The sequence below is a fragment of the Ovis canadensis genome, chromosome 8, assembly GCF_042477335.2.
Source record: "Ovis canadensis isolate MfBH-ARS-UI-01 breed Bighorn chromosome 8, ARS-UI_OviCan_v2, whole genome shotgun sequence".
NCBI classification, from domain to species: Eukaryota; Metazoa; Chordata; class Mammalia; order Artiodactyla; family Bovidae; genus Ovis; species Ovis canadensis.
In genome coordinates this window covers 47343615-47358496 of record NC_091252.1, presented here as the reverse complement: position 1 = coordinate 47358496, position 14882 = coordinate 47343615, and the positions used below count along the sequence as shown (strand labels likewise).

The following is a 14882-nucleotide window of genomic DNA, read 5'->3' as shown; positions in this document are numbered from 1 at the left end:
GCTCTGTTTTTCTTAGTTACCTAACTCTTTCCAGATGAGGCAGAAGTAGCAAATATTTATCCTCATACCATGAAAGGATTATAGAACTAAAAAGGAGGTCTGACTTTCTCTTTTTAATAAATGAGTTTTTTTACCTGATAAGCCTTGTGGCTGATGCCATATACTAATGGATTTGCTCTCATCCGTACATAAAGATAAGTGTAGCTTATCCACTTCACCGCTTCTTCCACATTAGTAACTGTTCCCAGAGCTATCTGCAAATCAAAAATATAATAAAAATTAAACTAATGCATTAAAGTTGAATATAAACATTGCATCAAGGACCTTTTGTCAAAAGCTAAGTTTTTAAAATTCATCACTATGATGTATTTAAAAGAAAGTAAGCATAATAATTGGCCATGACATTTCTCCAATTAATTAAAAATCAGCCCCGCTTCATTTGAGAACAGTACATTAGATATGCTACCTGCCAAAACTGACCTTACTTACTATTATTGCATTGGATTATTTTTCCTGTTTGAGTTTAATTTTATATAGTATTAAAAACATTTTGGTATTCGTTAATTCTTTGTCTTGTTTCTTTTAAATCTTGGCTTCATTTAATGTGACAACATTATTGATAGTTTTAAATGTAACTGTACCACAAGTAAAACATAATATTGATGATTTTATCCCTCTTTATTGTGATTTTGTATACTGTCATCACCAAAATAACAAAGGGTATAACACTAATTTTTCTTCCTCTAATGATTCCCATTTGCAGCACAGCTAGTATAAATATATAATATAAATACAATGGTAAATGTAATAATTTTGGCACAAATATTTTATTGGGATTTATACATATTAATAACATATATACCTCAAAATTCATACAAAAACAGGGAATGGTTTTAATCTTTTTATTGGTAAACTTATGGAAAAATTAGTTATTTATAAATTTGAATTATAATAAACACTGGGTATTTCTTTAGATTATATTTTGAAATTTTTAACATTGCATTTTAATGTAACTTTATAATATGGTAATTTAATGAAACCAAAGTTAATCATTTTAAAACAATGATAACATATAAAATCTGTATAATAAAAAGAATTGCTAGAAAATGATCTTAACACAGAACTGCAGTGAAAAATCTTCTTAAAAATACATTTTTTTAGCCACTGGATCTATAGGTAGTCATTTTGCTTCTATTTAGAGTGTTCATTTTAATTAACAAATTTATCTAAATTATGCCACTTCAGATTTGAATTTTTCCTGAATTTGTAGCTGAAAAAATTTTTACATCATAATACTTTAATCAAAGGATAACTGATGGTCTCCACCCTAAATAACCAAATTTTAGGAGACAAGAAGGAAAAATAAATCCTGCTATTTTAGTATAAAATATTAAATAAAATATAAACACTAATGTTTGCTTTATTTTCATAAATTACATTCTGCATAATTAATTTTGTAATGTAAGTATGTGTAGGCTTAACTATCTTTATTTAGTTGGAGATGACATATAGCAATTTATAAATACCACTATAGTAGTATATCATACTATTCATCCTTAAATAAATGACCAAAACTAAATAAATGACAAGGCAGTGCTGACTATCTTTTTAAAAAATTACACTATCTTGATATATGTCAGAGAAAAACAATACTGTATGATCTCCTTTATATACAGAATCTAAAAACACCAAATTCATAAAACAAAGAGCAGAATGGTGGTAGCCAGGAGTTGAGGGGTAAGGAAAATGAGGAGATGTTGGTTAAAGGGTACAAATTTTCAGGCACATGAGTACGCTCTGGGGATCTAATGTATAGCATCATGACTATAGGTAATCCTATTGTATTCTATATTTGAAAGTTGATACGAGAGTAGAGCTTTAGTGCTCTCATCATAACAACAGACAAAATGGTCATTACATGAGGTGAAGGATGTGTTTACTAACTTTATTGTGGTAAACATTTCACAAATACATATGTGTGTCAAATTATTGTACTGTATAACCTTAAACTTACAATGTCATGTCAATTATAACTCCATAAAGCTGGGAAGAATAAATTTACATTACATATTTACAAATGACTAAAACTGACCACAGTATAAGTAAACATATACATTTACTAAAATGTGAACTGTAAGACTTTCTACAAAACAAAGTGTAATAAGAATTAAAATTTATTTAAGGAGCGAGTTCTACAAGACTTCCTAAATATTTACAAACATCACAGTTAAACATTTTCTAGTCTGCTTAGGCAAAGGAAACTAGTTAGATAATATGGCGAGACATCCGAAAGCATTCTCCATTTTTAATTCTATTATTTGAGTTGGACTGTATCAATTCCCTTATGATTTATAGATATTTAAAAATAACATCACATAACTCCTGAGCAGAAAATTTTATAAAAAATAAAATAAGCTTCCTATTACTTTCAAAATCAGACAGTAAATTAACAATAATTGGTAATTAGCTGTTGCTGGGCACTGATAAGAATAAAGGAAAAGACCAAGTAGGTAGCAAAACCTGGACCAAGTAATACAAGTCTTTCAAATGTTCACCAAAAAGGAAAAGACTACTCAGAAAAACGAATGTAAATTTATGATGGTACATCATACTGTGAGATTAATCCTTGAATGCCACCTAGTGACAACAATAAAAATTTACTTGCAAATATTTGTGGTCTCCAAGTAGCTACTTGGTGAAGGCAATGGCACCCCACTCCAGTACTCTTGCCTGCAAAATCCATGGACAGAGGAGCCTGGTAGGCTGCAGTCCATGAGGTTGCTAAGAGTTGGACACAACTGAGAGACTTCACTTTCACTTTTCACTTTCATGCATTGGGGAAGGAAATGACAACCCACTCCAGTGTTCTTGCCTGGAGATCCGAGGGACGGGGAAGCCTGGTGGGCTGCTGTCTATGGGGTTGCACAGAGTCAGACACAACTGAAGCGACTTAGCAGCAGCAGCAGCAGTAGCTACTTAGCATAGGAGGCTTATATAGAACAAGTATTTTTCATAGTATCTCTCTGAAATTTATTCATTCATCCCAATAATCATACAAGAAGCCAGTAAGTCAAGTGCAATGGATATGGCAATAAATATAGCATGGCGCCTCATCTTAAGAAGTTCTGTAGTCCCTTAGGTGAGATACATGTAACCAATTAAGATGACATCTATGAAACCATTATCCAGTGCGTAGGACACAATATGTATTCAAAAATGCTTTTAAAGGAAAACACCTAACATGTATAACTTATAAAAGTGCCATTAGTATACAGCATAACAGAGCTTTAAGTGCTAAGTAAAAGAGGAAAAAAATAATCTATTTCAACTTTGGTAATTTAGAAGGCTCAAAGTGTCATTTTGTATCTGATTTATATACTTAAACTTGAGTCATTATAGTTATCTTATTTGTATGTGCTTTTTAAAAAGCTAGTTGAAATCAAATAAAACTAAACAAGCAAATGTAATAATCATATTTATATAAATATATATGCATACATAAATCCCTCTAGTACATGTATGCAAACAACATTTATACCACTATTCATTTATTTATTCCACTGAAATTTGTGTGGGTAGCAAGTACAATCGGGGCTGAGCACAAAGGAACTATGAAGTAATATAAGTGGTATAATCTTGTACTGAATAAGAACTTGGCACAGGTGTTCGTTAACTTTTCACAACAATCTAGCGATACTATTCCTAATTTAAACATGGGAAGACGAGTGCTGTACAGGTGAAGCAAACAGGCTGAGAGCCTATCTAGAGCAGAAGAGCTGTACTGGCAAGTAACCAGAGTCAGAACTGGGAGGATGTCAGGCTGCTGAGGCCATAAATCCAAAGTGCTTGTATTATACCCTGCGGAGATGGACAGAGCATGATAGACAGAGGAGCCTGGGGGGTCTAGAGTCAGCGCGGTCTCAAAAAGTCTGACACGACTGAGCACGCATATGCACATGCGCCGCTGCGTAGATGCGAGGAACTCTGTACAAAGAAGGTACGTACAGTTACAGAAAGACTAACACATTTGAAAGTGTGGACCACAGGGCACTGGCACAGAACAGGTACCTCATCATGTCTGCTGAATAGATTTCCATAAGCCTCAAACATGCTTCAGTGTTTCTAACAGAGCAGAGGGAAATGGTAGATATAGTGCTGGAACTTCTGACCTTTTGGCATTAGTTAGCATTAGGGAGTCAATCCGATTAGGGATCAAATAGCAAAGATGCCTCATAAAATGTCTGCATTAAAATGACTGCTTGATAGAATACTTTCTCCAGTTATTCTAAACTAGCATTATCAAGGATAGCATTCTGGGCAACATTCCTAATCTAACATGACCTTGGTGTTGATCATTGTTGTTATACAGCCTGGCAAAATTTTTGGGAATCTAAAGACTGAAAAATTCATTACCTTGAGAGCACAGCACACACTCATTGTATAAACTAATTTCACACTTGGCTTCCACAGATTACCAAATTTAATTTCACATTCAAACTATAATTTAAGGGAATTTGTTTCCTTAAGAAGAAAATTTACTTTAATTGGGAACTAGTCTAGTAGACAAAATAAGATGAAGAAAATTTAGCAATGGCTATACTTCACTATATTAGCGAAAAATTTCAAGGTATATGTTTTGTTATTTGAATGCCATTTATAGTATTAAATGGAATTATGGTTCTAGACAGTCGACATTTCTGAAAATGACAAACACTAATAAGTAGTTTATGAATATCAGGTGAATCTGTGGGCTACAATTCATTTTTAATTTTTCAGGAATTGACCAAATAGTTTCACTGATGATGGTATTTTATAGTCCCTAAGAAAAAGAATTCCTGAGGACAAGAGTTACTCATCTGTGTCTTTTGCATAAAAGCATCACTATTTGGTGTCTACCACTTACAAAAAACTATCAAGGAAAATAATCCTAACTTTACAAAGGTGTAGGCCTTCTCAATATGCTTTTCTAGAAACATTGTATAAAAGAGTCTTGCTTTTTATTATAGTTAAGAGAAATGATTACTGCCATTTTGGAAAATATTTAGTCCTGGTCTCAGAAGGTGGCAAATGGTAGGTTAATTAATATAGAAAAATGTATTTATTTTTTAACTTACCACATTTTATATAATTGAAATCTAGGCTACAATAAAAAGATTATTTTTGTAGGTAAAAAGACTTTAGTTTGAACAGTACTAGTTTCAAAAATTAGTACCTGAATGAGCTTTGGGCAGTCATCTATCTCTCTGAGAACAATATCTCCTGAGCATCAGTACTGACAGAATATACAAAAAGTACCCAGCAGGCTGGCACAGCCTCAGTCCATTGCTACTGATACTATCTTTGTACAACAGACTATTCTATAATAGATCCTAGTGACCCAAGACCTAACTATTAAAACCATGCCATTATAGTAGGCAGTGAGGATGAAAACTGAGTTATAGTATTTCTTTTGGAGACAATCCCTACATCATAATTAATTTTCTAATTTTTTATTTTCTTATGATTTTGCTGCTAGAAAGCAGCATCTTTCCTGATTTCTAACTTCCAACTAGATCTTCTAGACCTTACCTAACTTTCTGAACCCAGATCAAGTATTATCACCTTCATGAACAAAGCCTTTCCTGATAGGCTGGGGCCAAAGGTGTTTTCTCCTTCTACTGAGTCCTTCTTTAGAACTTTATTACCTACCAACACTATTGCACTGCGTTTTTGTATCTTTTCCTCCCATTCTGGAGGAATGGAATAGGAATATCCTCCTTAACAGAGGAACTGCATAGTGTGTGCGTTTTCATCCTCTAAAAAGGCTGGTAGATAAGATCAACAGATCTAAGTGAAATTTCTATAATACTTCAGTTCAAATATTTCACTTATTCATGTATTTAGTAGTTGTATTCCACCTACTTTCAGAAACTGAGTCAGCTTGAATGGGAAGAAGAAAAGTGTTGAGTGACGGCACAACAATAAAAAATGCTGTAAGAACAGCAAGAACTCGTTTCACTGTTTGACACGCAGATTCTTAACCTTAGAATGTTTATCCTCTTTACCAGTTAAGATGTTACCTAGGCTTCCAGGGTCTGCTAGCTAAATCTTAACACAAAAACACACCACAATGAAATAAATTATAAGACTGTAGCTCAATTTAAGCAATCATATTTTCTATAACAAAGTTAATCAAATGAGCTAAAACAGAAGAGCTCTATTAACCTTATAAAAACTTTATAAAATACTTCATAATAAATTTTATAAAAGTTTATATGAACACAATTATTATTACTATTTCCTTAGTTTGTATAGCTGTGGTTAGATTTCTGTCCTTTCACAAAACCTCATGACTTAAAAGCATAGTCTTTTAGCCATGAGTTGTTATCAGTTCTCATTTGCATTTTATATTGCTCTGATCTAATCAAGGCTATCACCATTCTACCTCTTGTGTCTCATGACTGTGTATGAAATAAAATGTATTATTTTATATTACAAAATAGCAATCAACTCAACCTTTATTTTTCTTAGTTCTTCCTTGAAGCTGATGATTCCAATTCCAACCTTTTGCTTATTAGCTCTTACCTCCGCATTTAGATTATCTGCAAGGCTTTCCAGAAACTGGCTCTCAATTGGGTTTTGTTGAGTGAGCAAAGAGAGGTAATGGCTGAGTTTATCATGGGTTGTTATGATGATTCCTTCTCCAAATTTGTCAAATTGTGGTCTTCCGGCTCGACCAAATATCTGCATGACATCTAAAATTCCAAGGTCAACAAAGGAGCCTCTTTTTGCAGCATATATTTGTGTTCCCTAGATGAGGGAAAGTTAATAAAAATTTACATAAACACACACAAATATAATCCTGATGAGTTGAATACTGAAATTAGGCAAATATGGCAAGATCTCAAAAGTGTACTTTAACTAATCCTTTCATTATCTGTGATAGAGTTAAATTTTCACAATATAAACTAGATTCTTTTGGAGAAAATAATTTTGACCTTATATGAATAACATTCAAAGTCACCGAAGCAGCCAAATCACAATAATTTTCTAAATAAATCAATCCATAGGTTTGTTTTAAGATATCTCAAATCCATGCAAAAAGGAAGGTAAGCTCTCACCTTAATAATAACAGCATGAGCAGGAAGATTGACACCCCAGGCTAACGTAGCCGTACAGACTAGGACTTTGATATGCCCATTAGAAAACAAGCTTTCAACCAAATTTCTGTCCTGCCGAAGCATGCCTGCGTGATGAATACTAAAACCATCTGGAAATAATTCTCGTACTTGTCTATTTCTTGACTTTTGCACCTAGAGTAGACAGCAACAAAACATAAAAGTGTTATTTAGCATTTAAAAGCAATTGTTATTTAGCATGTCTCCTGAATAAGTTTATCAAAGAGAGCATATAATTATTGTTAAGCATCTTAAGGTGTTACTAAGTTTTAGTATATAATGTGTTATACAAGATCACTTAAAATTATATTTCAGCTATCTTAAAAAATAGGTAACCTTGAACATGGCACAAAATCCAAAAGGAAAGAAGTTACACTCAAGTGTTTTTTTCACTCAGGTATCCTTTTCCTGTAATCAATCAGCATTACCTTTTGTATTCTTTCAAAAGAAGTCTATTAAAAGTAAGCGTAATTCTCAGTGGGTTCCAACTCATTCAGAGTAAAGGTCAGAGTCCTTACCATGCCATACCTACAAAAATCATTCCCATCCCTGAACCGCACTTACTCATGCCAGACACAAGGACTGGCTTTTTCTCTAAGGTCTTTTTTTTTTTAAAACAAATCCATACCTGCCTTGAGGTCTTCACACTGTCTGTTCTAGACTCACTGCCTTGGAAACCTCTCCCCCTTACCGAGATACCCTGGTTCCGCTGGTCATGCACGCCTTCTTATGATAATGAGCCAATAAGCCCAGCTGTGCTCCCCTCACACCTGTGTTCCTGCTGATCTCTGACAGGAGGGCACTAGCCACCTGTCTTATCTCCTCAACTTTACATCTGCCCTGAATATACTAACCCGATTCTGCGGGCTGGTCTTTGGCCTGGTCTGAGCTCAGATGTGGGGTCTGATCCACTTATCTGTAATTTGTGTAAGTTCTACAGCAAATCTTTTAAAATTCACTGACAGCTCATCGTACAATGGAGAAATTTTTTCTGCAAAATTAAAGACTAACGTAAGTGCTCAAAATTTCTGTTTGGGCACCACATCCTGCTCGTTTGCTGTTGCTCGGAAAATTTCAAGTTCAACATCTTGATAGCTTCTTTTGAAAGAGTGTTTTCCACAGTTTTTATGTAAGGTGCACTACACTGGCAGGGAACAGGGTTCTAGCACAGATTTCATCACACTCACTATCTCTTAAAATTAGAAACTTCTAAGTTAATAATAATTAAGAAAATGATCTGCGAAAACCACACTCCATGAAATCTGCTTCGAATATAAAATGGAAGGGAATAAATTAACAAACCGCACCATCTAGTGGCCAGCCAAGTAAATAACAACTTGGAAATATATACACAAAAAGATTTAAAATTTCATGGGGAGAGTATTACTTCATTTTTGTGCAGTGTGGTCAGCCTCTTACAAATAATTTTATATGCACACATTATGATTAGCTCCATTGGCCTTAAGTTAAGGATCATACTGCCTTAACTTTAATCCTTTTAGATGTGTTTGTTAATATCAATCTCACAAATACGGGCTCCATGTTATGGAGTATTTCGGTCTCCGTGTTATGGAGTATTTGCTAGTATCTAACAAAGCTCCTTTGCAAGGTCAAGGTAGAAAAAGAAAAACATTTTACCTACTTCCTTTCTTCCCTAACATTCATGAGTGAACATTCAGAGCCAACAGAGGAAACTGAAAAAGACTGCTTAGAGACATTCAGAGCAAATCATACCGCTGGATGGCTCTTTTGGGTGCATCTGTTGTTTGTGGACTCCTGAACTGGAATATCTTGATGGGCTTGTTATAAATGCAGATTTTTAGTCAAAATCCTGTTGAGTTAAGCCTTGACTTGTGACACCACGACACAGTAAGAAGCTGAACCCTGGAAATATGTAACTGTGGTGCAGAATATTCCTAGAAGGTTGTAGCTGGATCATGGGGTTCTGATACAGCACCTCCCACCCTGACCAGGTGGGTTCAACCAGCTTGGTCTCTGTAAGCAACCAAGAGGTCCCAGGGGTCACTTCTCCTTTGTCTCTATTCTTACTGATATTCTGTGCTGTTGCTTTTTTAAAAAAAATTTATTACTTCAGTAGAGACCTGAAGTGACAACAATCTTAAAGTAAGACTGGCTTGGTCTTTCTCAACTATCTTTGAATCTGAAGCTGCTGTTTTTGATCTAGCCTAGTTCACAGTAGAAATAAACAAGAAATCTTAGGAAAGAGATCCAGGGATAAGTATGCTTTAAAACCTTATTAAAAAAATTATCATATAGTCAAATTATCTTTTCACTTTTGGTGTACAGTTCTATGAACTTTAGTATATGTTCAAAGTGTGTAACCACCATGATAATGATACAAACACACTCCCTCAAATTCTCTTGTTATTTCTTTATAGTTAAACCCTCTCCTCCTACAGCCCCTGGTAGATCAGACCCCCTGATCTGCTCTAGGAAAATATGTGACTAACATTTATATTAAAACTTATAGAAAATTATAAGAGCAATGGAAGAAAATTTAAAGGCTGTCTAACATTTAGGTTTTCATCCTTTTTAAAGACAAATTCATTCTAATGTTAGTTAGGGACCTTAGAGCACAGAAATAGAAGTCTAAAAATTAATCTTACAGAGGCAGTGTAATAGCACTGACATTAAAACCTGATAAAGCAGCAGAAAACAGAATACAATAGAGAAATATCTCTTGAGAATATTAAACCAAACAGTAAAGAGCTTTGGAAAATAGAATTCGCCAATGCATTAAAACAATATATCACAACTAAGTAAATTAAACCCCAGAAGGCAAGGGCACTATCTATACCTATAAATATATTTATATGAACATGCTTATGAACGAGTCAAAGGAGAAAGAACATAGATGATCTAAAGGCACTGAAAGCTCACAAAATACCACATTCAATCTTAATGAGCAGAGGTGACAATATTGATTTTAAACCACACTGAATCATAAAACATTAGGAGTATATCTATTAAAGTTAGAAACAAGGCAACGTTGTTTACAATCAGCTAACCAATGTCGTAAATAATGGAATCAGACAAGAGAAAATAATAAAAAGTAGAACTACTAGAACAAAAGAGATCAATTATTAGTTGCAGATGAAATAAACATTTATTTAGAAACTTGAGACTTAATTAAAAACTACTAATGACTGAATTCAGAAAGGTGACAGTCTCCCAAATCAATATTTTAAACAAGTGTTTCTATATATAAAGAATAACTTGTTAGAAAATAAAAGAGAAAAAATATCACATCTATAAAAGCCATAAAAAACAGAAAAAAGCAAGAAATAGGTAGAACCCTACAGGAAGAAATCATCATAACACTGCCAAAGGATACTCAACAAATGAAATCATATGCTTTGTTTTTGAGTTGGAAAAACCTGATTTGATAAAAATATCAATTCTCACTAAAGTAATCTGTAAATCAATATATTAACTTAACTAAAAGGCAAACATCATTTCTTGGAAGTGATACTGAAGTATATCCTAAAAAGTACACCTGTATATTTATCCAGGAAAAAAAATTCTAAAATTGAAGAATAATGAGGATGCTTATCCTAAGCACATATTAAAAATACTATAAAAACAGGATAAGTAAAGTAGTTTGATACCAGAGAAGAGTCAATAAGCTCAAGGAAATAGAGAAAACTCAGAAACTAACTCAGGCAAATGTGAGAATTTTGTATGTTACATTAAATTTTATAATCAATGGAATAAACAAGGAGTCCTGCCTGCTAATGCCGGAGATGTAAGAGACATGGGTTCGATCCCTGGGTCTGGAAGATGCCCTGGAGAAGGAAATAGCAGCCCATTCCAGTATTCTTTCCTGGAAAATTCCATGGACAGAGGAGCCTGGTGGTCTATAATCCATGGGGTTGCAAGGAGTCATACACGACTGGAGCGACTTAACACGGACATTCAGAAACTCATTTGCTGCAGGAGGTCATCAAAAAGATGTGACCACCAATTTGACCCACAAGCTAGGCCCAGGTAATCAGAGGTGCCTCATCCTTTCCCCAGTCCTTGGAATGTGCACTCTGCTTGCCTTCACTATGCTAGAGGCTGGCCAAGAACATAGCCTTTAGTTAGAAATGCAGTGTTGACTGTACGTAACTAAATCCCATTAAGGCTTCTATATAAACTTTTAAGATTGTAGCAGGTAGGTTTGGAGATCTAGTTGTATATAAGTTCCCTTAATTTTTAAACCTGAGACCCACCAGTCTAGAATGGTCGGCCTCTTTCTTCAGTGTCTCCTTGCCCTCTGTATATGGAGGGTTTCAGATTATACTCAGAAAGGTCTCGAGGAGAATGCAAACCAATACCATCACTGTATGTAGTAAGTTCCAGACGGATCAAAGATTTAATAATAAATATTAAAAATTAAATTTAAAAAGGGCTGGAGGACATCATGATTAAGTGGGTGTGGCCTTTATAAGCAAGACAAAGCCCAAATACTATAAAAACTAATAAAAATCTCATCATGGTAAAAATATTCGTAAATAAATCAAAATCACAGGTTAGGAGAAATGTTTGTAACACATATAGTAGTACATGCAATTTACAGAAGAAATTCAAATAGCAAATGTGAAAAATGCTGTTTCACTCATAAAGAAACGCCAGTTAAAAAAATAATGAAGTATCTTTTTTGCCTTTTAATCTGTCATAAACTCAAAAATTCTAACACTGCTCGGTGGTGGCAGTTAGACAGGAGGAAGTTACTGTTCCAGGAAATGTAAACTGGAACAATCTCCTTAGTAGGCAATTCAGGACCACTCATTCGCCAAACTTTTAAATGCATGTACCATGTTGATGGATGAATTCCACTGCCAGGAATTCCATGACGTATCACTAAGCAAAAAGAGCAAGAGACATGAAAGCATGCCTAACACGATCCAGTTTTTCCATACTGAACCTCACATGCAAACACACACAATGGTAGTTGTACAAAATCTTCCCTTGAAAGGAATATAAACAAAAGAAGTTTTTTTTACAAGAGTTTCATCTGAAGAAATGAATGAAGGTAGATGGTTAAGGCCATGAATTATGGAGCTGAACTTGTTTATTATTAATACAAGATGCCTGCTGCTTCCTCAAGTATCAGAACAGTTGTTTTCCACCTGGCTTCTCAGGGTGAGCTCTACTCGGAGGCTAGGCTTTTAGGCTTCTGTAGCCTCTGAAGGGCTGGAGGGGTATAATCCACCTTGTTCACATTCTCTGAACAGAGTATTGGATTCTCTGAGGAAGCCATCAGGGATCCAACACCATTGGATATAGTCTCTCTCTACATGGAAATTCAGCACAAAGAACATTAAACTGTAAAAAGGTAAAGGAAGTCAAGAGAGTAGCACCAAAATTATCTAAATTGGTTTTCCTGGACTTTATATTTCCAGTTCTCACAAGTCAACTTACCATACAGGGCTTTATTTTTCAGTAAAACTAAACCAGAATGGATAACTGATAAGAATCCATTAGCACACAGAGGATGCTAATTTTTTTCCCCCAGTGAAAGCACACCCCAGCTTCCTTCTATGACTTTACTTACCTTTTCCCTAACTGTGACACAGAAAATCAGTGTGACTACTTTTTAAAATGAATAAGGTTAAAATATAAACACTTTCTAAAACTGACTTCCAAACTAACACAAATACATGGTTAAAGGAAGACTGACAGCAAAAACTGAAGATATTAAAAGAAAATAAATTAACTCCATAAGATGAACAAAATATGCATATGTAACACAAGACCTTTAGCTCAGTTACAAACCCTGAATGAAAGAGTAATGGGAAAGGGCATAGATAATTTAGTGACCTCTGTAAGCCTTCTGAAGTAATTTATCTTGATAAGATATGCTTTAATGTAGATAATTTCAAATCCATTAAGAAGAAATAATCTAACTGTCATCATAAAAACTAAAATTTAACCAGAAGGAGGCAAATAGTTTCTAGCAAATTATACCATTCTTTTCCACAATTACCAGTGAGCATGCCTTAATGATATTAGAAAAAAATATTATAGAGTCCTCATCTTGGGAAAGTGCTATTTTCATCATTCATTGTTTATAAAGTTAATCAATGAACTACTCTTCTACGGTCCTCTAAATTCTGACCAAAATCTATATACCTAGCCCTTCCTTCACCTTACAGTCCAGCGGTCAAGAAACACTCATTCTTCAAATATATGAATTGGTTCCCTTTGCCCATGTTCTTGTTCTTTTTCTCTTGGAATGTCCTTTACTTTTCTTTCTTTCTTCCTTTTTTTTTTTTTTTAAATGTCCTTTACTACTTTTTTTTGTTGTTGTTGATTACTGAAATACAAGACCACCAGCTTAATCTCTTTTTGTCTTTCCGTTGAACTGTTCATTCTTCTCTCATGTTATATGCCACATTTTTCTTTTCTTATACGTGTATTTCTAAATCCTCTGTGGAATTGTACGTCTTGCCTCATTTGGTCATTTATTTAGAGAGGCACATTTGATCAGCTGAACTAAAATTGACATATTTAGAACTGGATGTCTAATATACTCTAACATCGGTTTTCTTAGTAGGTATATCATATTTAATTGAATTAACTGTCCATACTTTAAAATTCACCTAGTTCTGGACATTTAGCTGTCCGTAGTTTTTTCATTATATTTAATATGTTTGGATGAAACTCTTGGTGTACATTAACTTTTCCAAGGAAAGGTTCACAGGTTTAGTATTTCAAGGTTAAAGGCTCTGAAAAAAAGTTTGGCTCTTAAAATATACTACCAAAAACTTTTTAAAAAGAATTTAACTAATTACTGCAACAGGAAATCTAGGAGTAGTCAAATCCTCAACACCTTCAGAATTTGACATTATCATTTTTAGTGTTTGATAATTTATTGGGTTTAAGAATATACGGTCTATTAATGTATACAACTTTAGTGATTTTTTTTCCCATAGTTTATCTATTTTATTTCCTTCTTTTCTTTGTTTACTTATTGGAAACCATGTTTTAGTTATTAAACATAATAAGTACAACATCTAAAGATATAGATATTAACTAGTCTGTTGTATTTGTGACTAATATTTCCCCAACCTATTTATTACTTTTTACAATTCAATATATTTTTTGTTGTCCAAAATCTTCAAATTTAAATGTTGTCACATCTACTAATCTTTAAAGCTGTCATCTTCTTTACCTTCAAAGTTCATACATAACCATTTACAGTGTTTACTATGTGACTGGCAAGATCTGTTACCTCATTTTCATTTTGTTTATGACAAATTGTAGCCCAAGGAAGGCAAAAGACTGATATGTTAGAGTATGTGAGTCAAGATTAAAACCCAGGTTTGCCTGGATTCAGTCTTTATGCTAAAGCGACTATTTCCCTTTGAAAATGAAAAAGTCATGCCTCCAAAAATCCAATTGAACACTCAGATCTATTGTTTAATTAATTTTCTTTGATTTCATTTAAAAGTTAATATACTTTTAACATTCTTTTTATGAGGTTACAGACAGACAGCAGAATTAATATATTAGCCTTCAGAAGGAAAGGGGGTTGATATGCCTGAGGAAAGAATAAACTCTGAGATAACATTTTATACTTGTTTAAAGTAAAAAAGTAAGAGAAAGGGGGTTATTAGGTACCTGCTACTCTCTTTAGCTAACAGATATCATCTGTTCCTGGAAGAGGAAATTCTAATTTTATTAGGCTATCATGATGTTGGAAAGCTGCTACAACAG

The 14882-nt window shown here is 33.9% G+C and overlaps 1 protein-coding gene across 1 annotated transcript in view; it reads right to left on the bottom strand.

The window, feature by feature from the left end:
• ASCC3 (activating signal cointegrator 1 complex subunit 3) overlaps positions 1-14882 on the bottom strand; it is a 341814-nt gene that overhangs the window by 131724 nt on the left and 195208 nt on the right. Inside the window, exons 15-17 of the mRNA XM_069599227.1 lie at positions 7101-7292; positions 6565-6789; positions 135-254 (exon numbers count right to left, since the gene is read on the bottom strand). Coding sequence (XP_069455328.1) covers positions 135-254; positions 6565-6789; positions 7101-7292 — 537 coding nt within the window. The remainder of the gene's footprint in view (positions 1-134; positions 255-6564; positions 6790-7100; positions 7293-14882) is intronic.